Consider the following 26,340-nt stretch of genomic DNA (forward strand, 5'->3'; position numbering starts at 1 on the left):
ATGACTTGGCATGCAGTCAAACATTAATTTGCGGCCATAATTAACTTCGCTTAAGATTGCTGGCAGGCAAGGAGCCGTGAAATGCGGAGACGGCCGCCGGTAATATTCAGTAATTAACAACTGTAAAATCTAAAATCGGCATAAATATTCATGTGTGTTGATTTAAAGGATTTTGGTGAAATCCGGACCCGAATCGGAGCGGAGGTCCGAAACTAACGTGCAACATCCAATAAAAGCAAGTGCAGCGCGGATTATTAGAGCATAAAGCACCGCGGGCTCAGTCTCAATCTGAATCCGAATCTCGACTAAAGTCTCGGTCGCCAGCCAAGCAAAACGGCCGAGACGCGTCTTTCGGGTGGCCAGCTGCAGTTTCGGATGCAGTTTCGGCTGCAGCTGCAATTAAATATGCAATGTACTTAAGTTATGCACATTTCCTTTGCCCAGGCACCGTTACGATTTCGGATTTTAAATTCCGCGCGAAAGTTAACAGCGCTGTTGGCTAGCAGACGTCGGCCTCTGTTGCTGTTAGCCAACAGCGACCTCTACCTGGCTCGTTTTTCGCCAGTGCTGAGATTTTGGCCCATTACCCGCTAACTCTGTATCGGTACTCATTTTAATTAGTATGTAAATTCAAATAATTTCGTAATATAAAGACAGTTGTAAAAAAAGTGAAAATGTAATAAATTTATTATAATATTGTATTTGTTTTTTTGAGAACAAACCAAATTTCACATGCAGCTAATAAGTTAAACAACCATAAGACTTTCAAAATCTAATGCTAATGCTAATTGGTTAAACATTTCTTTGAAAAAGGTTATGTTCAATTACAATTCTCTAGAATTTCGATATTTTCCTAACGATTTTAGCTTTCTTCTTTCTATATTATAAAATATTAATATAAGAAAATTTCCCAAAAACATTTATTCAAGTCGGGATTATTATTTAATCAAACCTTCAAAAAGGGCTGCATCGGCTGGAAAGCTAGCCAGATTGCAGTGCGACCAGAGCGCCGATCTGGCGGGAAACCGCCGCGACCGCAACAGCGGCATCTCTGGCGGGCGATACAAATAGCGCGGCCTCACTCGCAACGGGTTTCATTCCCACTCGAGTGCAATTCGTGAGCGGTCGTTCTCTCCTCTCTCTCTCTCTCGCAAGAAGCAAACTTTGTGCGCGCATGCGTCTCGTCTCAGAAAAACCTGCAATCAGAAATCTCGAATCGTGAAAATCCTTTTCTGCCATACCAAAAATAGAGCCGGACAAAGCAAAGCGTTCGATTGCCTTCTGCTTATTTCGAGCAGGGTAAAACATAAAGGAAAATACAAAAGTTAATTACACCGCCCCCCAAAAATCAACCGTGATTTGTTTACGTTTTTTTCTTCACTTTTTTTTTGCATTGTGTGAGTGTGAATCGAAGAAGAAGTTAAATTGCTGGCCAAAATATTCCAGATATTCCTAGATATATTCGAAATTCGAATTGGCGAAGTGAAGGGTGTGACGACAGACGCACACACACACACACAGGCACACGCACACGAACGCACTGAAAAAACACCGGCTAAAAGGCAGACGAAAAGGAGACGAGAGAGCGAGTGCTAAATAGAAAACGCAAAAACAGGATAATAAGCAACAAACTAATACTATAAAACAAGCGACTAAGTGACATCTCGATCTCGCCGAGAAGTAGTAGCAGCAGCAACAACAACAACAGCAATAACAGCGCCGACAACAACATCACCAGCAGCGGCAACAACAACAACGAGAGCAGCGAAGAGCAAAGAGCCAAAAAGAAGGAGCAGCAAAAGCAAAGAAAGTAAGTGGAATTCCTTGCCCAAAGATGGCTCTCCCTGGCTCTCTCATCCAGGCTAGGGATGACCCACAGTCGTGTCACGAAAATGTAGATTTTTTTTTTTCAGAAATGTCAAAAAATAATAAAATATTTTGTTAGATTTGTTGCCTAAAACGAGCAATATATGCCCACTTTCAATTGGCGAAGATTAAAAATATTCAGAAGGTTTTCTTACGGGAGTCCTTTGAATAAATTCCAGACTTTCCTTGGTCTGAAACAGCCGAAACTATGGTTTATGAGAAACAAAAAGTTAAACAAAATAGTACATGTTTAGGATAACTTCAAAACTATATTTAATATCAAAATGTGAATATATTTTTACAAAAATTAATTTGTGAGTGCTATGATTTCTAAGTTATCTCTCAACTGAAACTTTTCAGGCTTCCAAAACTCCAGTTGATCCTTAAGTTGAAAAACCAAACGTTTTGAATTTCGAAAAATGTAAGTGAGACCCGCTTTTCGTGTCACGCGACCATCCCTTCTTCCAGACGTCTTGTGCAAATTAGACAGAGCCGGCTGCTGCTCCATTTCCAGGTGTAAAGCCAATGGCCACGGTTTTACTCTGGGCCTCTTGCAAGTCATAAAATCTATGGCAGTTGTCAGTTCGCTTCGCTGCCTGTTTTCTGTATTTTCTGTTGTTTTTTCTGTTTTTCTTTTTTTTTCTGCCTTTTCCACCGCCCCTCGAAAACCTCTCCACCTCTCCGCCTTTTTTGCTTTAGCATTTTTCACTTTAGCATTTCATTTTGAGCTCTCCTTCGGCCGCTCCACCTTGTGGCATTGTTTTTCAGTTTCAATTCCAGCCGCTGCCGCTGATTTTTCCAACCGGCTTTCGGCTGGCTAATTGCCTTGACATTGGCATTCCTCCTCTCTCTCTTCTTCATTTTTGCACTCCTCTGTTTCAATCATTCAAGTTCAACTATAAACAGACATAAACACGCAGTCAAGGTGCCACCGCCCCCCTTTTATTTTGTGGCCCCGCCCCCTTTCCACATAACTGTTGTTTCTCTGGCTCTCTTTGGGGGGCTTAGTTTAGTTTTGCCTTGTTTACGTTTTCTCCTGCTCCTTGCTTTCCTTTGGTTCGGCTGCACGGAGTTTCCTTTTTGTTCCTTTGTTTCCACGCTCCAAAACGCATCCAATCCGATTTGCAGTCGTATTGGTGCCGGGTGTCGGTGTGTATGTATCCGTGTCTGCTCTTCCGCTGCTGTCCGTCCGTAAGTTCCGTTTGTCCTGCCGTCTGTCTGCACTGAAAAAAATCAGGACCTCTAAGATGATTTATAATTTATGTTTGAATGATTTGCATTAAAAATATGAATTTTGTTTAATATTTTCTAATATTGAAATTAATTAAAATGATTTTTAAAATAACAAATTAAGGATAATCATTATTTCACATTAGTTTTTCTTGCAGTACATCCATCCTTTTAAAATTGATGGGGTTGCATGCAGGGCGTGTGCTTTATAGGCAACATTATGACAAAAGAAAAACAGAAGGAATGTTTTTTAATAAATGAAAAAAATCAGTTTTTTAAATCATTTTTATAATAGTATTAAAAAAATTGTAACAACTAAGTTCCTAAATTCAATTATTTTTGCCCTTTAAACCATTAAAACCTAATTATCATCGTTTACAAATCCAAAAACCTTATAATTATTCTTATTCAAAATTGTAAGCCACCACTGTGACAGAGTAGGGTATTATCCTTGTCGAGAAATTGCATTCAATTGGAAAATTGCAATTTGGCTTTGACAAACATTTTTTTGGACCCATGGTGGGCGACGGTCGACGACACGTCATGGATATTTCTTTTGTTTTCGCAGTGCGTTTCTGCCTCATTTTGCACAATCACCCCCTGGAACCCCGTGGAACCCCGAGGAACCCCTGGCACACGGGCACTCCCCCCTTTTGTATCCTGCCCTACCCCAGTAAAATGGCAAATCAATAATTTTCAATGAGGATTTTGCATTTTAGCCGGCTTTTCGCTTGGGTTCTCGGGATCAATTAGTATGCCAGGAGCGAAATTCCCCTGAAAATGGATGGTACGTAGGTAGACTTGTAGCACATAAACCCCCCCCCTCACTGAGTCACGTTTTGTTTGTGTGATTTTGCCTGTGCTAATGGCAACGTCTCCCATATCTTATATATATATATATACCTTTGTATAATATATAGCCTTTACCCACCCGCATTCCCCTCTGCTTTTTCGACTGCTTATGTGGAATGGCAATCGAATGCTTCCGCTGCTCGCCGGAAATCAGGTACACCGACAATGACAAAACCCCCTCCCACCCATGCTAACCCACTCCACCGTTCGTTGAAGACGGGTCCCCAACACCCTTGATTGCCCACCCATCGAGCTACTTCTTGACTTTTTTTGTTTCTTGAAGTTTTCGCCCGCAGAAGCCTTTGTCGCAACAGTCTGCCGAAGAGTTGGCACATGAAAAACAGCTCAGGTCGAAACACTAGTAGTTTCCGATAAATAAATTATATTTAAACATTTTCATATTTTTTTTGTTTTGTTAAGTAAAGTTGCATTAAAATCGATGTGTCAAAAACAATAAAATAACATGCCTATGAAAAACCATAATTTAAAGAGATCTTAAAGGTAGTTTTTTCAATCTCATAAAGAGAACCTTAAAATTTTGGGCTTAAAATATGATTGTATCAGCTGTAAACTAAAAAAAGTAAGAAAAAGCGTAGTAGTTTAAGATACTGCTATTATATTAACAATTATAAAAGATTAAAAAATTATAAAAAGGTATTAAGCTGCAAATTAATTGCGAATACTACCCGAAAGTTAAAATTTTTTTTTAAATTAAATACTTTTAATTGGACTTTACCAAAAAATAGACTTACCACTTATAATTTATTGATTAAATTTGTTGCTACCATTATTTTAAGTATGTTGGCTTATTGAGTTTGACTTATTGCTTAAACTTTTAAAAATAACTCCTATCATTGTGGCCGCCACTGTATGTATGCTCTTATTTGTGGAAGTGTGCCTATGTACTTGTTTTTGGATTTCGGCTGCATATGCTCGCATTACACCCCCGTCTTGTGTCGCCTCCCCACCCCCTGCTGCACCCCAACCCCCTTCGTATCTGTCATCAATTGCAGCTGTCGCCCGTCCTTGAACGCACTTTACGCACTCATTGTCAGGGGCGGTGGGGGTCTTATGGTCTGTTGAGGGGGGTGAGGGGGTGAGATGGTAATGGGTGTGTCTAGGGTTGAACGGAATGCCAGCCACTGGATAAGCTATTTATATCCCCTGTAGAAATACTCTCAGAGGAGCACTTCTACCATTTAACTCGCATTTCTTTGTTCGATTTTGCATTTATTTCTAGGATATGCCAAATTTTTATACCCGTTACTCGTAGAGTAAAAGGGTATACTAGATTCGTCGGAAAGTATGTAACAGGCAGAAGGAAGCGTTTCCGAACCCATAAAGTATATATATTCTTGATCAGGATCACTAGCCGAGTCGATCTAGCCATGTCCGTCTGTCCGTCTGTCTGTCCGGATGAACGCTGAGATCTCGGAAACTATGGGAGCTAGGCTATTGAGATTTGGCGTGCAGATTCCCGAGCTTCTTACGCAGCGCAAGTTTGTTTCAGTAGAGTGCCACGCCCACTCTAACGCCCACAAACCGCCCAAAACTGTGGCTCCTACAGTTTTGATGCTAAAATAAAAATTTTGACTGAAATGTAATGTTCTCATCAATACCTATCAATTGACCTAAAAAAAGTTTGCCACGCCCACAAACCGCAAAAACCTGTGACGCCCACAATTTTTATGCTAGATAAAAAATTTTAACTGAAATGTATTGGACTCGAGAATACCTATCGATTGGTCCTAAAAAAATTTGCCACGCCCACTCTAACGCCCATAACTCTTAAATCTGTATACCGCCGGTAGGTGGCGCATTTTAATCTCGCTTTGCTACTTGCATATCTCTATTTAGCTGAGTAACGGGTATCTGATAGTCGAGGTACTCGACTATAGCGTTCTTCCTTGTTGGTTTTAATATAGTCATTTTTGTTCCAATAATATTTTAAAAAGTTTTAATTATGACTAATATTATTTTTAAATTTAAGATTTATAAGTTCTCTCTCCTAAATATGTTTTTAATCAGTTTCTTGTAGCTCGAACTTCTTTGTGTGACTTATAATGCTGAAATCAGCCCGGATATTTATGTATATCGCCTGCAAGTACATTTCCCTTTCATTATCGCCTTTCATTTACTCATTTCCCATTTAGTTGGCACTTCTTTGTGCGTTTTCTGGCAATAATCGTAATCCCTGCGGGGCACAAAAGGGTTTCAGTTCCCTCCGATACCGATTCCCTTGGATTCTTTGTTAGTTTCTTGGGTAACGCAGCAACTCCCCCAAGTTCTCTGGGTTTTATTGTCAGTATTGTCCCGTATATCTGTTGCTGCTGCTGAGTCATATCCCCCCTTATATTGTCATTCTTGTTCGTTACTCCTTTTTTTTTAATATATTTTTCGGCTTTTTTCTTGTTGACTGGTTTCGCTTTCAACGGCACGCCCTTACCTTACCCTCTCGAGTACCCAGGTTCCCGAGTTCCCAACTTCCCGACTTGCCGACTACTTGTGATTCAGGCTGCCTCTTGTGTTTTGCCTTTCCTGCCAACTTAAAAAACTCACTTAAGGCCCATATATCAATGGCCCGCGCTGACTCCCCGACTTGTGGGCATTATCAATGCAAATGGGCATGGTATTTTGAAATCTTGGACGGGGGTTACGAAGGCGCCCGCCTGTCGTCGTCGTCGTCGTCGATGCACTTGGTCTTCCCCCATCCCAACTCCCCGTACTTCTTGCAGTACAAATAATTGATATGCTCTCGGGTCTTTGCCGTCAGCCTTTTCTGATTTTTCAGCCGTTGATATTTCTCGAGTTCATTGGCCTTTCAGCATCGCAGGCCCAAACATATCAGCGCTTCCGTTCGATAAAGCGAAATGCATGGATACAATGCGGTGTTATCAACAAAATAAACTGCATCCTAAGAAGCAGAACCCGATAATTACAAATGTGGTGTTAATACCATTTAACCAATATAAATCCTAAAGTTATTGTTTTGAGTATGGAAAATTATATACAAAATGCATTCGCTTGACTGGTTATACTTTATAATCCATTTTAAAATTGAAGGAAACAATTTATTTAAAAAAAGTCTTCTATTAGTCAGAAAAATATGTTTAAAATAATATTATTTATACTTATTAGTAAATTTTAAAATTGTCAGAAAATAAATATCAACCAATTTACCTTAATTATTCAGAAAAATATATTTCAAAATAATAATAATAATAATAAGTATATTTTAAAATGGTCGAAAATAAATCTTAACAAATTCACCTTCATTAGTCAGAAAAATATATTTGAAAACACCTTCATTTCTTTATGAGGCACTTGGTGTAACCATTTTTTATACATTTTTATTTTAGTTCCTCACTCCAATAAAACAAAATAGTTATGTTTTGAATAGCTTAAATTTGTTTGCCACTCTGAGCGATTTATGCTAATTTGTTCACCGACGGGTGGTAAATGGCGTTGGGGTTTTTACCCAGAGGTGTCGCCACAAATTCATTTTGTCCAATCTATATTTTTTTTTGTATTTAGCTGCGGGGCGGGAAACCGGGAGGCTGGCAGACTGGCAGACTGGGGGGCGTGGCAAGTGGCGCATGCCACACAAGTGCAAGTTGCAGTTTGCAGTGGTTTGCTGTTTGGTATTTGCTGCTGATAAACTTGTTGCGCTGAAATATGAAAAAAACCACAACCAGATGCCAAAGATGCTTTTGGGTGAAGTGCAGCGGTGACTGGAGACCATTGCAACTCACAATCCGTATCCGAATCCGAATGCGAGTCCCAATGCAACTGGTCCAGCGGGTTGTCAAGTAAGACATAAATGCCGCGGCTTTGGCCCCAGACTTCAACTTCATCTTCAGGTTCAGTTTGAGGTTAACCAAAACGAAAAGATGGATTGATGGGATAACCATTTGCAAGGCAATCAAACTAACAAAATGTTTGATTTTATTTAATTAAGCACGGTATTTTTAAATACTTTTCAGTATTTTATTAGGATATCATATTGTAATCTAAAGTATAATACATTAATTATTCTTTTTATAACTACCCATTGGTACCATCATAGATTTTTTAAATATGGAACAATATTTAAAAAAACACCCATACATTCTAAAAAAATTATGAGCTTTGCGACAAAATTCATAGCAATAATTATAAATTTACAATAAATAAATTTTAGATTTTGCAAATCATATTGTACTCTTAAATATATTAAATTTCTTGTTTAATGCTTAAAATATGTAGCTCAAGAAGTAAATAAGTAATAATTGAAAAAATTCCCATCGAGATCAACGTATCTCTTAGGAAAATATGGAATAATATTTATAAAATCTTTATAGAGCACATTCTAAAAAAGGTGTCTTCCTATCTGACATTTATTTTCCATAAGCTTTGCGAATAATTCATATCAGTAATCATAAATTAGAATTGAATGGCCACCACAGCAGCCAGCCCCTTTTAATTCGATTGCCTCCATTGGCCGGAATTCTTTGGATGAAAGATGGAAAGATGGAAAATATTGATCCAGGGTAAAATGCATTTTTTCATGCCCGCCAGAGGCATCTGCTCTATGCAATTTGCTCGACTCCGTGATATTTATGCGCATTGTTATTATGTATTGAAAATGCGAACAAATTATTAATGTGCGGAGGGGTCGGGAGGGGGGGTTTTTTTTTTTAACTGTTGGAGGCTTAAATGTGGTAGACGGTGGGTCGAACGCTTCGGAGATTTTCCAACCGACTTTCCCGCGCTCTCTGCTGTCGGCGTTCATATATATAATTGGCGCATAAATCATTTTACCTGCTTCGCCGAGAGCACAGCGGTAATTTCAGTGTTGCCACAACAACGGACGAGCGAAGCGAACGAAACGAAGAAGACCGTTAACTGTTATGCCTCAGATACATTTGTATCTCATGCCACAGATGTTTTCGTATCCAACACAGATGCGTTCAATAAACCAAACCTCGACTTAATTCCAGACCATCCCCCGTCTATTTTATCCCTCCTTCATATTTCCCCCCTCTATTCGCTCTAATCTCCAAAAGAAAGGAGTTAGAGAGAGACAGATAGAGAGAGAGCGAAAACCCGAACCCCAAAACCGTTTTGTCTTGTTTCGTTCAGTTTGGTCTGGCTTTTTTGGTGGCTTTCATTGATTTCTCTATTTGAAATCACTCCATTTCATTATTGATTTTGATTTTTTGATTGCCGTCCATCCGATCGTCTCGTTTCAACTGTAAATTGCACTGGATCGGATCTGTTTTGATGGAATACACAGAGAGAAATATGATAGTGATTTATATTGTCTATAACAACCAGTATACCAAAGATTATTTAAAGTAAGAAAGAAATACGATACTGTTTTATATTGTCTATAACTACCAGTATACCATGGATTGTTTAAAGTATACTTTAAACCAAAATTGTCAAATAAGAATATTTATTTCTTCTCTTTAGAAGTAATACTTTATCTATAAGAATTTTATATTTAAGGGAATCTTTTCGGTAAATATTATTTGATCCAAATTGTATATCGTATACCGTAATAAAATTAATCCATCAATCAAGATCAAAACCGATTTAATTGATATGGTAAACGGATAAATGGATCGTAAAAAAAGAGATTCTTTGACCATAAATATCGTCTCTTTATTTTTTGCTGTGCACATCGTTAAAACCTCGCTGGGTTTGTTATTTTTAGGTAGCGCCGTTGGGGATGCCGTTTGCCACTATCATCATCTTGGGCCCCAAATTTGCATAACAATGGCCTTAAAGTTTAAACTATAAAGCCAACTTCGATTGCGAACGCCAGCGCTGTTCTAACGGTTTTTGGCAAACTGCCGAAAACCGAAATACACAAATTGGTAATCTTTTGTGTCATTGGCGGTGACTTTTACTTTTAAAGCCGTCGATCTTTTGCCTCGTAATAATTGATTGCTGCACTTGTTTTGGCGCTTTCTAAAATGCAAAGGCTGCAAAAATAAAAAATACGAAATGCGAAAAAAAAGATAGTGTAAAGTAGAGTAAAGAAGAAGAAAAAAAGAAAAGCTTTGCGGTGGGTAATTATAAAACAATTGGAAAGGTGACCTGCTGAGTGGACGAGTTGAGTTGATTTTAGTTGAGTGGTTGCCGTGACAAACGATCGCCGGTTATAGACCAGATCGGCTATTGAATTCGTTGTTAATTGAATTGTGGTCGAGTTGTTGTGTTGTGTTGTGTTGTGTTGTGTTGGCTGTGTGGCTCTTGTAAGGCTTCATTATGGGGATATGCAACAATTTGCTGGCCGGCACAGCAGCGGGCACACAAATGTGTGCCATCCACGACATGTCCGCAATTATCGTAACTGATCATGGCCATATAATGGCTTCTATATCATCGCCATATTCGATTCAATTCGATTTTTTAGCCTGCAAAAATGCTGTCTCTTCTCTTGGCGAAATTTCGTCTGCATGTAAATTCTCCGCCAAAAGCCTGAACAGAAAAAAAAAACAACACGAAGAAAGTTGTCTTCTTTTGTTTTCATCGACTGCGCTGGGGAAAAACAATAAACAACCGCAAAATGTTTTATAAATAACAGGCCCAAGGCAACTCATCAAGCTCAAGAGTGTGTGCGCGGTGTAAACGCTTTTGCATCTCACTATTCACTACTCACATTTCGAGTATCTCCGCTCGGGAGATGCCATCCATGTCCATGGCACCCTGAACCACTAGGGTATTGTAATATTTTCACAGATCTGGTAAATGTGAAATATCATTTTTCAAGTTCTAGTTAGTTAGTACTGATTCCAAGATGTTTTGTTTATAATTAAATACTAACAAATATTTATTATAAAAACATTAACATTTACGGGATCTTTTAATTGTATTTGAGTTTTATTGGAGATTTCCAGAAGTGAAAACGGTATTTGGAAATGTTTTTAAGATCAGAACCCATTGTTTAAAAAAAAACACCAATCTCATTATCTTGACTTATTTATGATTAGTTTTATATTATGAATTGATAAATTTCAATATATTTAATAAAAAATATCTTACATTTTTAATGATACAAACTTACTACACATTTGTATACTCAGAGATCTGATGACTCCTATTAACTTTCGGGGAGGTTTACTTGGGATTACTGGTTTTTAAAACTACAATTTAAACTATATTTCCGTACAGATTGAAGGGTATTCAGTTTTTTGGAACCCCCATTTCTTGCCGGCTCCTTGAGTCTGTTGCGCCGCATTCTTGACAGCCATAAAAGTCGCAACACGAACACGATCACAATGCAATGCTGCAACGCTTGAGAGCGCGTGCGCGCGTGCGTCAGAGGCGAGTGGGAAAGGGAGGGCGCTACTTGCCACTAGCTACTTGCTGCTTGATGGGTAGATGGGTATATGGAAGAAAGTGCAACAGAGACAGGTGGAGTGAGTTGGGCAGACTCGTTAACTGTAGCAGTCTACAGTCTACAGTCTTCAATGTTTCCATTTCTTTGGCCAGAAGAAGAGAGTCTTTGGAGCCGAGAAGCCGAGAACTCGAAGCTCCAAGGCCCCCTGGTAATGTCTTGTTAGGCGTAGATGATCTTTGCTTGTGTTCGTATTTTTAGAACGCCAATGCTGCTCCATTTGCTGTGCTGCATTACAGTAAAATATACCGTATGCTGCAGCATATTTCTCCCACCACCCCGCGACCTTCTCCTCCCCTTTTCTCCGCCTCATTTAAGGCTGCTTATAAAATGTTATAAAAGAGCCAGCCCCCGGGGCAGCGAAAGAAAGAAAAAAATCCACAATCGTACAATCGATGTCTGGCTCTTTTGTCGCTGATTTATTGCGCTTATGAGAAAAATTGCCGAAACCAAGTCAGCTTTTTAATTCGGCAAAAAAAATAATATATAAAGCATGGAAAATTGGCCAACCACAGTGAAAGATCGGTAATGGAAAGATCATTAGCTTTTATGTAACACCTTTGTGATGGCTAATAGAGCAGGGAGAAATAAGGGTCAATCTTATTAAACTTGAATACTTTAGGATGATATGGGAAAACTAAGTTTATATAACATCTTAAATGGGTGTTGTATGGTAAAAATATCATTATTCAAGGGATTTCATCTCATGAGATCTACAAGTTAACCATCCTTATAAAGTGAAAACCTTTCGATTACTTTGCATCCCTCTGCTTATTATTTAGAAAAGATAATCAAGAGCTTAAATATTTGGTATTAATATTTTTTTAAACATGTATTTGCAAATATTATACCTAAAAGTTGTAAACCATATGATTTATTTAGCTTTATTAGTGTTTTTTTGTAAATTTTTTAAGAGTCTTAAGTAATAGAGCAACTGTTTTTGGGATTTTGTTTTAGAACTAAGGAATATCTTCGTTCTCTATGTACAATATTTTGTTTAAAATATATTTTTAAATAATAATAGATTTTACTAAATATTTTAAGAGTCTTAAGTAATAGAGCAACTGTTTTTGGGATTATGTTTTAGAACTATGGATTATCCTTGTTCTCTACGAGTTCCTTGTAGAACTAAGGACTATCCTTGTTCTCTACGAGTTCCTTGCAGAACTAAGGACTATCCTTGTTCACTACGAGTTCCTTGTAGCAAGTGCTCACTGTGCTCGCATGCGAGAGATGAAGATCCAGCGACAATGATGAAGATGAAGTGGCAACAGCTGAACGGCGAAACAGCTGCACTGGCATTGAAAACCTGGCCATGGTTAGATGTTGGATCTCGCATTTTAGATCTGTTCGCATTGTTCGAATGCGAATGCGTTTATCAGCTAGCTAGCTAGCTAGCTTTACCGTTATCATTAACCAGCCGCGGTACAGAGGCAGCGACGTCGGCAGCGACGCCAGCAGAGCACGCATGAGAGCGAAACACACGCAAAATAAAAGCAGGTTGGGCGTACCAAAAAGGGGGAGGGAGATGGGGAAGGAGAAGGGGAAGGAGAAGGGGAAGGAGGCGGGGAGATAGATAGAAAGAAAGAACGAAAGAAAGAGGAGGTGGAGAGCCAGGCAGAGCAACACGTCAATTGGTGAAAGGTGCGCTGGATGCGATAAAGCTTCCATCATATTTTACATTTTCGTAATTTGCTAAAAGCACACACCACACACACACACACACACACACACGAAAAGAGCACACAAACAGTCCATTGTGTGCGTGTGCAATTTCATTTAATTAGATTGCGTTTTAATAATGCCACACACAAGCACACACTCCACACACAAATACTCATCAAGGGAAAGATAAAAGATACAGATACAGATACAGATACACCATCATGCCTATCGTACATTTGCAGCAGAAATTCGCACATGGGAACATACAACATACATACGACATTCAATCGCCGATATTGATAGTGTAATTTAATTGATTTGCCAGCAGAGCAGAGCAACAAGAAGAAAAACTCGAAGCAACAAGAGAATAATAATGAGCAGACAAGAAGATGCGGCGCTATGAAGATGGGGCTTCCAAATACCCTGGGAAAACCTCATTTTCTTTGGACTTAACATCAATATCTCGTACGATTATTGTGAAATTTAGCAGATCTATGTATTATGGCTCAACACTTTATCATACACAAATTGGTTTCATTATCTCTATAAGTTTAATAGTAAATATCAGAACCTCCTTCGATTATTGTGAAATTTAGCAGATCTATGTATTATGGCTCAACATATTTTCAAACACAAATTGGTTCCATTATCTCTACAAGTTTAATAGTAATTTTCCCTAGAAAGCATACAGATCTTACAGTCAAAATAATCTGATATTCTTATGTTATCCTCAATATATATTTCTGATATAGCGATCAAGTATTGTTATCTTACTATTGTTATTAAGATTTATTAGCTTGTTTTTATAATTTACTCTTTAAATAGACTGAAAATATACTTTCCCTGCCTAAAAGCCAAGTTAATAACCCCATTTTCAAGGGCAGGGTAGTAAAAGCAGACAAAGAGCGAATCAGTGCCACTTGGCAACAGCTTCTGGGCCTTTTGCCATCGAGATGGACACGAACATGGATGTGGATGTTCGGATGGATAATATGGCATGGATGTGGATGTGGATGTGGAGGCAGTGTGGCTGCATTTGTTCCGCTTGGCGATGCCCGGCACTCCATTTGCAGTAATTGGCGCTGCTTGTGCCTCCAAGGCCCCTCGATAATGATGATAATGGTAATGATGATGAGGATGGTGTTGCAGCTGATGATGCTGCTTCTTTTGTTGCTGCTGCTGCTGATGCTGCTGCTGCTGCTGCTGCAACGGTGCCTAACCGTTGTGTTTGGCCAACAGGCCAACATGGCTTTGTCTAATTGCTTGAGGACGTCTCTGTGTATCTTTGCCCGGCGATCTGCTGTCTGACCTCCGTATAAAACTGACAAAAAACGAGAAAAAAAAACCCGACTCGTTTGCATAATTAATCATGATTTGCACTGCTCAAGTGTGTGGAAATCGTCTTGTAAACGGCAATAATTATATTTCCAGCGAAATTGTACAAACATTTTCGCCTATCGAATTGCATTTAACCTGAAAATAAATGTCGAAAGACGTTAAGAGGGAGTTGGCCAAAAAGCGGCGAAAGGTGAGAGGTGCAGTTGAAGAGCTTTCAGCTGACGAGGCATCATATAGCGAGCGTTGACTCCGAAATAACCCAACGGATAACCGAAACGGGCGATTTGCACATGCAAAAAACTATTATACCCATTTCAAAACCAAACAGTTGTTAGGAAATATAAAAATATTAAGGCCAAACCAATTAAAACTACAAAACAGAGTTTATAATCCAATCTATAATCTTTAATTCAGTATCTTCTACTATATATCATACTGAAATATTTCAATTATCTATTGTTTGAAAGCTGTTCACCATAGAGATACTAATTGTAATTAAACTTTGGTTATCTTTCCATTTGTTTAACATTTTTAATGACTTGTATATATCAGATTTAAGATGATCTTATATTTAATGTGCAGTTTTCGTTTCGTTTGTCGTTGTTATTTGTATTTTCATTTTCGTTTGCATTTCATTTGATGATAATCTGCCATCTGCGATTTGCTTTTAGCCAACGCCCAGGCCATCGTCCTCAGGCAAAGTTTTCTTTTTTTTCGCCGTTCAGGAGCCAACGCCTAGAAATAAAAAAAAAGAAAATTAAAAAAAGCAGGGAAATGTAGGAGTCGCTGTCACGCTTTTGTCTTCAACTCCTTTAACGCCCCTCTGTGTTTGCCTTTTTGAGAAATTAGAATGCAAAATCCAACCGCCCCCTTTTCCTTTTCCACACACACCTTTTGTGCCGTCAAATGGTTCTTTTTCTGTTTCCCCAGCTTATTTATTATGATTATTGTGCCCCCGTGACTGTTTTTTCTCCTCTTTTTTTTTAGTGTCTCTGCCCTGGCATATTTTTTTTATTTTTATTTCTTTTTTTTTTCTTATAGTTTTTTCTTGATGTTCTTAATTTATGTTTAGCGTTACTGGCTGCGGCTTTTTATTGTCGGCCGGGAGTTGTTGACTCATCCGGGCCGGGCGATTCATAAGCTCTGATTAGCAGGCACGCGTCACGCTAATGAGTTGTTCTTGTTCTTGATTCTGTTTATGTTTATGATTCTGCTTATTTATCTCATCCACGGTTTTTTTTTCCTTTTTTTTTTTTTGTTGTTGCAGCAATTGCTAATGGCCTTAATGTTGCAGCTGGTAAATACTTGGTATATCAGTGGCTAACGGTTGCAGGAACGGTTTTCGCAAGCATTTGTATAAGTTGATTGGAAAGCAAACAATACTAATTGCAGAATTTAATTTCTTTTTAATCTCTAGAGACTTCACTAAAACAGCTGACAACAACAGCAGGTGTCAGAAACAGACGTTTTTAATCCGAAAGCTGGGTGTTACTAGTCTACTCAATCTTTCAGCTGGTGTTTTGTTCATTAAAAGCTGATTTATTTCAACCGGTAATTGATTGCCGAGGATTAGTCTCTCCTCTATGGATTTATTAATTGGATCAGTGTGTACTCCCAGTAGGTGTTGATACCCGTTTTCGAGTGCCAAACACCTGCTACGAATCGAATCGTATGGGATTGCACCTAAGGCAGTTTTATCGATGACACGATAGAAGTGTCATCGAAGCTTTGACAGCTGACTGCTGCCTGTTGAGTTCGAATTTATTGGAGCCGACTTGGATGTGGGAAATAAAAAAAAAGAATTAAAGGAAATAAAAAAAGAAAGAAAGAATGAAGTTGAAGTTGTGGATCAGCGACATGTGTCGCCATGTAATGCAAATGTTATCTGCATTTCCTGTTGGGATGAATGGCAATGCGCCAGGCAGTTGAATCGAAATCCCTGTCCCGACAACTCCTTTCCCCCCAAAAACCCCCCTTGGAAACCCCCTTCCAGAACCCACTGCCATTCAACATGCATGCAGCACACATGGCAGACAGTGAAGACACTGAGGACAGTGGAGACCCTGTTTGACAGCCAGTGGTAGTCGAGAGCCAAGCAGACGACCCATAAATCTTGCACGCAGACCCCCTCTCCCCACGCCCCGCGACAAAGTGTTCATCAATCAAGCGGATAGTTTTACATAATTAAACGAATAATCAATGTTTTCACCCAGGGGCGTCACGAAAGGGGGACACGAATAGCAAAATCGTTATGAAAAGCAAACAAAAGAGGACAAATTCAAAGATTGCTTAAATCATCAAGAGTTTATATCCTTCTTATGATATGCAAAAGTATCTAAGTTGCAGTATTAAATGTTCTCAGTTTATTTTCGATGAACTATGTTCTATATTATGAACAATCATTATGATTAATCAGTAAAATGAATGTCTCAAGACCTCTTAATCTGAAATATCACCGAATGCCGTAAGATCGGATTACTGCATCTCTCATTTCCGATTTCATTTTTTACGACTCTATTAGGGTTACCTACGCCCCTGTACTCATCGCCTTTCCCCGCTCTTTCCATTGCAGCCATAAAGTTCGTTCTTCCTCTCAAAAGAAGCCGGAATCCGGAGACAGCCCCAAGATTGCTCCCATCAGCACCATGAACGGCCAGGGCTGCGAGCTGGGCCACAGCAACGGGGACATCATCTCACAGAACCAACAGAAGGGATGGTGGACCATCGGCCTGATCAACGGCCAGCACAAGTACATGACCGCGGAGACCTTTGGGTTCAAGCTCAACGCCAATGGCGCCAGTCTGAAGAAGAAGCAGCTGTGGACGCTGGAACCTTCGAACACCGGTGAAAGTGAGTACTACTACACTGTATTTTTTGACAAATTTTTTCATTTTTTATAAGTTTAACAAGTTTATTTGGTATTTAGATTTTGGTCTGAAATATGCTATTTTTAGTGGTTTTTTAGTCGTAGTTTAGCCAACTCAAGGCGTACACCCAAAAGAGCGACCGTTTTGAGCAGCTTGCTTCAATTGCTATCGATCCCTGTCACTTGAAGGAAGATTTATATTTTGAGAAATTTTTCCATTTTTTTGTAAGGAATTTTCTGGGGATGCAGATTTTGGTCAAAAATACTAATTTTTTAGTGATTTTTCAGTCGTAGTTTAGCCAAATCAAGGCGTACAGCTAAAGGACCGACAGTTTTGAGCACCTTGCTTCAATTGCTATCGATCCCTATAACTTTAAAGAAAATTTATTTTTTGACAAATTTTTTCATTTTTTGTAAGGGGGTAGCTCGGTTTTTTTTGGGATTCAAATTTTGGTCAAAAATGCTCATTTTTTAATGGGTTTTCAGTCGTAGTTTAGCCAAATAAAGGCGTACAGCTAAAAGACCGACAGTTTTGAGCAGCTTGCTTCAATTGCTATCGATTCCTATCACTTTAAGAAAGATTTATATTTTGACAAATTTTTCCATTTTTTGTAAGGGGGTAGCATGGTTTTTTTGCGATTCAGATTTTGGTCAAAAATACTCATTTCTTGGTGGTTTTTTAGTCGTAGTTTAGCCAAATCAAGGCGTACACCCAAAAGAGCGACCGTTTTGAGCAGCTTGCTTTAATTGCTATCGATCCCCATCACTTTGTGGAAAATTTATTTTTTGACAAATTTTTTCATTTTTTGTAAGGGGGTAAGCTCGGTTTTTTTTGGGATTCAGATTTTGGTCAAAAATTCACCATTGTTAGTGTTTTTTTAGTCGTAGTTTAGCCAAATTAAGGCGTACACCCAAAGGACCGACAGTTTTGAGCAGCTTGCTTAAATTGCTATCGATTTCTTCAATTGCTATCGATCCCTATCACTTTAAGGAAGATTTATTTTTTGACAATTTTTTTCATTTTTTGTAAGGGGGTACCTCAGTTTTTTTTTTTGATTCAGATTTTGTTCAAAAATTTCATTTTTTAGTGGTTTTTCAGTCTTAGTTTAGCCAAATCAAGGCGTACAGCTAAAAGGCCGACTGTTTTGAGCAGCTTGCTACAAATGCTACCGATCCCCATCAATTTAAGGAACATTTATTTTTTGACAAATTTTCGCATTTTTCAAAATGTCATATTTTAACAGGGTCTTTTTTTTGGATGTTTGTATGAAAAATAAAAGAGAAAATTCTTCTTGATTTTCACTCGGTGCTTTGTTTTCAATCCCAGCTGTGGCTTTCCACACGCGATTGGCAATTCAATTTCTGGCTAATCGATGGCACACCTTAACATTTAAATGGCAAACAATATCCATGTGCCCGTTATCTGCGGTCGGCGATAAGCATGTTAATCCAACGGCTGCAAGTGATTTTTTGTTTTATTTCGGATTTAGTTGGGGAGCGGTATTATTTCGAACCAGTTACCCCCATCCTTGGGCTTAAGTGGCAGAGTCGAAACCATTTGCCAAGCGTAATCACTATCATCTTGGCCAGTTAGTGCAGTCTTTTTATTTTTTCTTTTCTTTTTTTTCCTTTACTTACAACATAAATCATTTTGGGGTCTCTCCAGCAGCAGAGGCCGATATAATTCCAGTTGCACTAATTTGACGTGCTGCAGAGTAGAAAACAAAGCGCCTCACGAATTTGGCATCATTTATCAAGAGGGGCGACTGCATTGCAATTGCGAATTGGATTTGGAGTTGGCTTTGGAGTCGGACTTGCACTTGGAATTGCAGTCTCGAAGTCTTGCAGTCCGTTGTGTTTTGTCCGTGGCCAGCAACTACAATTAAAGCCGGCCAGCAACTGGTTTTTTATTCACCGACGCCACTCTGGTCGTTGCCACTGGCAATTAATAAACATTTTCTATAATACCAAAGCCATAAGTCAGCCGGCATTCGCAGTGGCCATTAAAATAGCTCATCCAAATTGAAAATTTCTTGCTTGGCCTTGCCAGCCAGCCAGCCAGCTAGCTAGCTAGCTAGCTCCTGGTGGAATGGAGTTCCCAACTTAATGTCCACTGGTTGGTCTTGGTGGATATGGATTATTGAGCCAAATGGCTTAATATATGATAGCATTCAAAATGTTTGGAAAGCGAGCCAAGTCGGTACGACAAGGTATCGATGATAGCCATAGCCGATTTTCAAATTTTTCTAACCCAGCAGGGGGTATTTCTATAAGCATAATAATTTGTAATAGCCTGACTAATCCGTTTTGTCACCCGGGTATTATCTACTTACGATCTCATATGATTTTATTAAATTTTTCAAACCTCTTTGGGGGTATTTCTCGTCGCATTTAATGAAGTATCTTGAACATATCGTAGAGGAGTTATTAGTGTCGATTTAAATTAAACTTTTGATGCCCCTTTACTTATGATCTTATGATCTTATAAATTTTTCTAATGTTTTAGGGGGTACTTCTAGTAAAATTCGTTAAAATATCGTAAATATAACCTTTATAAGTATTAATTTCCAATTTAATAAATAAGAAACCCTACTAATTTCACCCCTTTCTCTATTCCAGGTATTATCTACTTACGATCTCATCTGAACAAGTACCTTTCGGTCGATCAGTTTGGCAACGTGCTGTGCGAGAGCGAGGAGCGGGACGCGGGCAGCCGCTTCCAGATCAGCATCAGTGAGGATGGCAGCGGTCGCTGGGCGCTGAAGAACGAGTCGCGCGGCTATTTCCTCGGCGGCACTCCGGACAAACTGGTCTGCACGGCCAAAACGCCCGGCGCCAGTGAGTTCTGGACGGTCCATTTGGCTGCCCGGCCGCAGGTGAATCTGCGTTCCATTGGACGCAAGCGGTTCGCTCATCTCTCGGAGTCGCAGGATGAGATCCATGTGGATGCCAACATTCCGTGGGGCGAGGATACGCTCTTTACGCTGGAGTTCCGTGCCGAGGAGGGCGGTCGTTATGCCCTGCACACGTGCAACAACAAGTGAGTTATTGGATTTGGAAAATATGATTGTAAACGATGCAGCAGTTGCAACCATATGGTTTTGCTTAATGGGTGTAAACGATGCAGCAGTAGCAGCCATTTGGTTTTGTTTGCTCTGGGTAAACGATATAGCAGTTGCATCCATATGGTTTTGTAGGTGTATCTGGCCATAATCATTAAGAGAAAATGTCTGAAACTGCCGCTGCATCGTTTACAGTTTATTCTTTGAGTGTATAATTGATCTAAAATATTTCTTTGTTCTCCCCACACAGATATCTGAACGCCAATGGCAAACTGCAGGTGGTTTGCAACGAGGACTGTCTGTTTAGCGCCGAATATCATGGCGGTCATCTGGCGCTGCGCGATCGTCAGGGTCAATACTTGTCGCCCATTGGCTCCAAGGCGGTCCTAAAGTCCCGCTCGTCGTCGGTGACACGGGATGAGCTCTTCTCACTGGAGGATTCGCTGCCCCAGGCCTCCTTCATTGCGGGCCTCAATTTGCGATATGTGAGCGTTAAGCAGGGCGTCGATGTGACGGCCAACCAGGATGAGGTGGGCGAAAACGAGACGTTCCAGCTGGAGTACGACTGGTCGGCACACCGCTGGGCCCTGCGCACCACCCAGGATCGCTACTGGTGCCTGTCGGCTGGCGGCGGCATCCAGGCCACCGGCAATCGGCGCTGCGCCGATGCCCTCTTCGAGCTTATCTGGCACGGCGACGGATCGCTCTCGTTCCGGGCCAACAATGGCAAATTCTTGGCCACCAAGCGTTCGGGGCATCTGTTCGCCACCTCGGAGTCCATCGAGGAGATAGCCAAGTTCTACTTCTATTTGATCAATAGGTGAGGGATTGAATCACTCAAATATTTCCTTAACTAATTGTATTGTTTTCAATGTACAGACCAATTCTTGTGCTGAAGTGCGAGCAGGGATTCGTGGGCTATCGCACACCCGGCAACCTGAAGCTGGAGTGCAACAAAGCCACCTATGAGACCATTCTGGTGGAGCGCGCCCAAAAGGGACTGGTGCATCTGAAGGCGCACAGCGGCAAGTACTGGCGCATCGAGGGCGAGAGCATCTCGGTGGATGCCGATGCGCCCAGCGATGGATTCTTCCTGGAGCTTCGTGAGCCGACCAGGATCTGCATAAGGTTGGAGCACAACTGTGGATGTAGTCGGAATAAGGGCATAGGAAAATACACTAACCATTTAAAAACCATGTGCCCCTATTCCGATTGCTGTGTATATTTGTTTTGATTTACTATAAGTTATTAATCCTGATATATTATGTTTTACAGATCGCAGCAGGGCAAGTATCTGGGCGCCACAAAGAACGGGGCGTTCAAGCTGCTGGACGATGGCACCGATTCGGCCACCCAGTGGGAGTTCTAGGGCGGGACCACGCCCCCTCCCACAAAGGGCTGCTGTACGCGTCATCAGTATCACAATCACACACTTCCCATCCAAGCGGGGATTCCCTAATTATCGATCCGCGCAACTGAAGCGCTGAGTAAAAGTCGCACAAGAATTTGAGATCCTAACCAGCAATTGCAACATTAACGAAAAAAAAAAGAAGGAAAACACGTTGATAGACCCAAGGAGATGCGAGTAATTGAAAAATGAAAACAACAAAAAAACTTATATATTTATATATAAAGATCTACGTATACATAGAAAGAGAGATTTTTTTTAAACAACCTATTTAGCTTTTTATACGTTTTATACGATGAGAATATCTACAAAACAAGAACAACAAATTTTTTAGCGTAGACAACAAAAAACGAAACTTCTGTCGCGAGTCCTTCCGTTTTATCAAATATATCAGCAACTAGGCCAGCAAAAATGAAGAAAGACATAATGGTTATACAAGCACATCATATATACACCTAAATATACATATTCGATTCGTAAAGCTTAGCGGAAAAAAAACCGGAAAAAGATAAGGGAAATAAGAGCAAGAAAAACATAAATAAATGAAAAAAAATAAAAAATAAATCAACACATATTCCTATAAATTTATTTATATATTTATATACATATTGATATAAACGATAACACAAGGACACACACATACACACGACCCACACCCCCACACACTCACACACATACCCACACACCCAAGCAAGCAATTTTAATACGCAAAACAAAATTTAGTCACTAAGCAAACCTTAAAAAATTAATCTGTAATAAAAAAAACGAAGTCAAAAATTAAACATCAAATCTCTCCGTACGGCGATTTTGCAATGGAATCAACTCCACTATATCTAACATATGCATATATTGAATTAGTTTTTTGTTATTTATTTGCGTCGATTTCTTAATTAATTAATTAGTAATCTTTTTTTTAATTTGTGCACTTCAAAACGAAACAAAAAACTCAACCCAATTTAGTTGCTAACTCTTAAAATGGAAATTTTGTATGATACATATGAAATATATACATATATACAAGACTCTTTGGCATTTTTATGGGTTTGGGGCTCTTAACCTTAAAATGTTCAGTTTTCCATTTTAAGGCTCAACTTAAAAATTTAAAGCGCTAAAAGTTGGTTATAGTTATTTTTACGAAGCTATTGCCTTAAAAGCAAACGTTGGAATGTCCGTCAATATATGTATGCATGTACCAACATGCACGGTACCTCGCTGGAAAGGAAATTCATTTTACTAATTAACAAATGCGGTACGGCAAACGAAAAGCCGTCAGTTTTTGAGAAAAACGCATAGTGCGTTGTGGGCATCTCATTTGTACCAAAATTTTAGCTAAGAACACATTAACCTTATATCGATACCCTATATCGATACTTAAATATTTTTCGATTCGGCCCCAATAAGCCGAGAAAATCAACAAATAAAAGTTGGCCCATGTTCCGTATTCCACCGTTCCGCCTTCGCCGCTAAGTCACCGACGCTTATTTGACGAACATCAAAACTTGGTCAAAATTTATGGCGCCAAAAATATCGAAAGCGGCCCACCACTAGATTCGTCGGCTTATCAGTACCGAATACTGTCTTACAAAAGATCATTTCATTTCATTTAATCTTGAAATGTTTTAAATTAACTTTATACAAAGACGAACTAATTTTTTTCAGTGATCAAATATTAATACATTTCACAATGAGACTCATCATGGAAGCGGATGGTGAGTTCCCCCGACTTATGGCGATGGGTTCCCCTATATGGAAGCGTGATTCTCCCTCTTGCAGGTCCGCCCTCTGGAGTGGATCAGGATCAGAGTGGTGCCAACAGTCCCCAGGAGGGAGAAACCCTCGATGGAGGCGCCACAGCTGATGTGCCGGCAGTGCCTGGCGGAGAAGCCAGAGGCGTCGCTGGCCATGTATACGAAGACCGGAAACGACAAATCCAGCAAAATCTGATGTTGCTCCTCCATGCCCACAAGTGCAACCGCCAAGGGGAGTGCCGTGTCATCTATTGCAGGGTGATGAAAACAGTGCTGGTCCACATGACCACTTGTCCTCTGGCCAGGGACTGCCCTGTGACCCATTGTAATTCTTCCCGGGCGATCCTGTTGCATTACAAGACCTGCACAAACCGTGGCTGTATTATTTGCTCCATTTTTCGACGGCAAAATTGAAAATATCACTGTAGACTGTGGACGACAGTGCACGTAGTGCCGAAGTGCGCCAGGAGAGAGTACGAAGGCAGGTACTATATATGTGTATATACACGAAGAAATGAAAATCTGATGTGATGGTCCCATCGGAAAGGTATCGCAAAAACTATTCAAAATAGAACCAATCAAAATCATTTGTAAACTAACTAAGAAATAAACCAGAGAATACAATTGAAATCATTATTTTTATCGACTGGGAACCAATATTAAAAATACGGAACAAATAGTTTGAGACATTGTGAGAATATAAAATCTCTTTGGAGAGCACTGATTTTCCTGATTTGGATGATTTTATTAGTCTGACGTAATCATCATTAAGCTGGCACGACACATTCAATTTCATCCGATAAAAAAATATACTACGACGCAATGACGTTCCGAAACCCCGATCGTTCATTTTTGAGCATTACGAAAAACCGTTTTTTTAAATCTCTGTTTTGACCGATTTAGTCGAAAAAAAAGTCAGAATAGAGAATGCCATACCTCGTTGAGCTCGTAGTTTAATATTCAATCCCTTGGCATATAAACCTGAAAATGTTCAATTTTTGCAAAAGAAAAAAAATTAAAAATGGGAAATTGGTAAAACATAATTTTGTTCAGAGTGATGGGAATAGTAGGCTTAAGTAGCAGCTGGCCAAAACAATTGGTCTTTTAGCTGTACGCCTTGATTTGGCTAAACTACGATTGAAAACCCGTGCTTTGAATGGCAAAATGCAAATATAAGTCGTACCTCGTTGAGCTCGTTGTTAAATTTTCCATCCATTGGCATTAAAACCTGGACATTTTACATTCCTACGCATTTAAAAAAAAATTCTAAACTTAGTCGATAAATAAATTGTCTTTAAAGTGATAGGGACCGTTAGCATAGGAAGTTAGCTGCTTAAAACAGTAAGTGTTTCAGCTGTACGCCTTGATTTGGCTAAACTACGACTTAAAAAACGATTAAAATAAAAGGATTTTGACTAAAATTGAATCTCTTTTTTTTCGCCCTAAAATATCAGTGATTTGACAGGCACATCATACATCTTTGATCTCGTAGATTAATTTCCAATCCGATGGCATTCAACCTACAATTTTTTTTATATTTTTGAAAGCTTTTTCAAATTACGCACTAGTCCTGAGCGAGTTCTCCGATTGATGGCGCCACAGATATCGAACGCAGCCCACCACTAGATACGTCGATTTCTCAGTACCGAACACGGTCTTACTGAAGAAAGTGAATCATTTGATTTAATGTGGATGTTGGAATAAAATCTCAATTTTGTTTGGCCCAAGACGAATCTCATTTTTTTCAATAAAGATCTCATATCAACACACTCTACAATGAGATTCGTTGCGGAAGTCGATGGAGGAGCCGGTGGCTCAGAGGATGGTGAGTTCTGCTTGCCAGTGATGATGGGGTTTCCCTAAAAGGCATCGTTTCTTCCGCTCGCAGGTGCGTCTTCCGGGGTGGATCAAGGTCAGGGTGGTGCTGGCACCGGTCCCCAGGAGGAAGTCGCAATCAGCGAGGGTACCGCTGGCGAGATGGCCGCGCTGCCTGGCGGACCAGCCGGTGGCGCCCGCCGCTTTGTGGACGACGTCAAGAAGCGGCAGATCCAGCGGCAACTGGCGCTGCTCCTCCATGCCCACAGGTGCCGCCAACCGGAGTGCCTCGTCAACTTCTGCAGGGACATGAAGGCAGTGCTGGTCCATGCCATCGCTTGTGTTCGGGGCAAGGACTGCCCCACGAAGCATTGTTCCTCCTCGCGTCAGATCCTGACGCACTACAAGATCTGCCGAGACCATGCCTGCAGGATTTGCTCCATTTTTCCAAGGAGCATTCCGGTTCCGGAAACTGAAAATACTTAAAATTCAACCTGATTCTATCATTTTCTGTAAATTACCAAAGAAAAACCAGAATATAGAATAAAAATCATTATGTTAACAAGAATGAAATATACAACAAATTAAGTAGTATAAGAAATTGTGAGAATATCAAATTGCTTTGAAACAGGGACCATAATAGTTAAGTTTTATTTATAAACTGACACTGTAATTATAATTCTTGATTGTTGTTTTTGGCTTGGCCAGGTAGTTTTTAAAGATATAGACAAAAGAATGCATATTACGTTTGGGCTATTTTAAAGATGTATTTAAGGTTTCGTAAAAAAAATGGAAAAATAAAATGACTTAGATGAAAAACTTAAAATAAAAGCAAAGTGGCTTGCATAATTAAGCCATGTTAAAGTTCACTGGTTTTCTTGATTTTTTGGCAACACTTTTCTATTTGTTCGGAAAAGCTAAAATAATACATCATAACCTCGTTGAGCTCGTAGTTTAGTTCCCAACTAAATGGAAAAATAAAGAAATGCAAAAATTTCTCAGAAAATAAATGTTTATTTTAGCTGTACGTCTTATACGATTGGAAACCTCTAAAAAAAACACGTTTTTTTTAAATTTACAAACATATTGTTTTTATTCTCAAA

General features: G+C 39.6%; 3 protein-coding genes across 3 annotated transcripts; all 3 read left to right on the plus strand.

Moving 5' to 3' along the window:
- The first annotated feature begins 1,087 nt into the window (after positions 1-1,087).
- On the plus strand, positions 1,088-22,696 carry sn (fascin domain-containing protein singed). Its single transcript, XM_017067778.4, has 6 exons — positions 1,088-1,810; positions 16,911-17,188; positions 19,824-20,244; positions 20,517-21,086; positions 21,146-21,394; positions 21,542-22,696. The coding sequence occupies exons 2-6, from the start codon at positions 16,984-16,986 to the stop codon at positions 21,633-21,635; spliced, it is 1,539 nt and encodes a 512-aa protein (XP_016923267.1). The 5' UTR covers positions 1,088-1,810; positions 16,911-16,983; the 3' UTR covers positions 21,636-22,696.
- A 532-nt stretch (positions 22,697-23,228) lies between these two features.
- Positions 23,229-24,052, plus strand: LOC108004615 (histone acetyltransferase p300). Its single transcript, XM_017067554.4, has 2 exons — positions 23,229-23,383; positions 23,448-24,052. The coding sequence occupies exons 1-2, from the start codon at positions 23,359-23,361 to the stop codon at positions 23,834-23,836; spliced, it is 414 nt and encodes a 137-aa protein (XP_016923043.2). The 5' UTR covers positions 23,229-23,358; the 3' UTR covers positions 23,837-24,052.
- A 994-nt stretch (positions 24,053-25,046) lies between these two features.
- LOC108004601 (histone acetyltransferase p300) lies at positions 25,047-25,810 on the plus strand. Its single transcript, XM_017067541.4, has 2 exons — positions 25,047-25,247; positions 25,311-25,810. Exons 1-2 carry the CDS (start codon positions 25,199-25,201, stop codon positions 25,721-25,723), a joined length of 462 nt encoding a protein of 153 aa, XP_016923030.1. The 5' UTR covers positions 25,047-25,198; the 3' UTR covers positions 25,724-25,810.
- The last annotated feature ends 530 nt before the right edge of the window (positions 25,811-26,340 follow it).

The sequence above is a fragment of the Drosophila suzukii genome, chromosome X (assembly GCF_043229965.1).
Source record: "Drosophila suzukii chromosome X, CBGP_Dsuzu_IsoJpt1.0, whole genome shotgun sequence".
Classification (NCBI taxonomy): domain Eukaryota; kingdom Metazoa; phylum Arthropoda; class Insecta; order Diptera; family Drosophilidae; genus Drosophila; species Drosophila suzukii.

Bases quoted from the DNA above. Each gene is read 5' to 3' on its own strand.
- sn (XM_017067778.4), top strand. From the start codon at position 16,984: ATGAACGGCCAGGGCTGCGAGCTGGGCCACAGCAACGGGGACATCATC. The intron at 20,245-20,516 runs GTGAGTTATTGG...CTCCCCACACAG, and splicing joins CTGCACACGTGCAACAACAA to ATATCTGAACGCCAATGGCA. The intron at 21,395-21,541 runs GTTGGAGCACAA...TATGTTTTACAG, and splicing joins CCGACCAGGATCTGCATAAG to ATCGCAGCAGGGCAAGTATC.
- LOC108004615 (XM_017067554.4), top strand. From the start codon at position 23,359: ATGAGACTCATCATGGAAGCGGATG. The intron at 23,384-23,447 runs GTGAGTTCCCCC...TCCCTCTTGCAG, and splicing joins ACTCATCATGGAAGCGGATG to GTCCGCCCTCTGGAGTGGAT.
- LOC108004601 (XM_017067541.4), top strand. From the start codon at position 25,199: ATGAGATTCGTTGCGGAAGTCGATGGAGGAGCCGGTGGCTCAGAGGAT. The intron at 25,248-25,310 runs GTGAGTTCTGCT...TTCCGCTCGCAG, and splicing joins AGCCGGTGGCTCAGAGGATG to GTGCGTCTTCCGGGGTGGAT.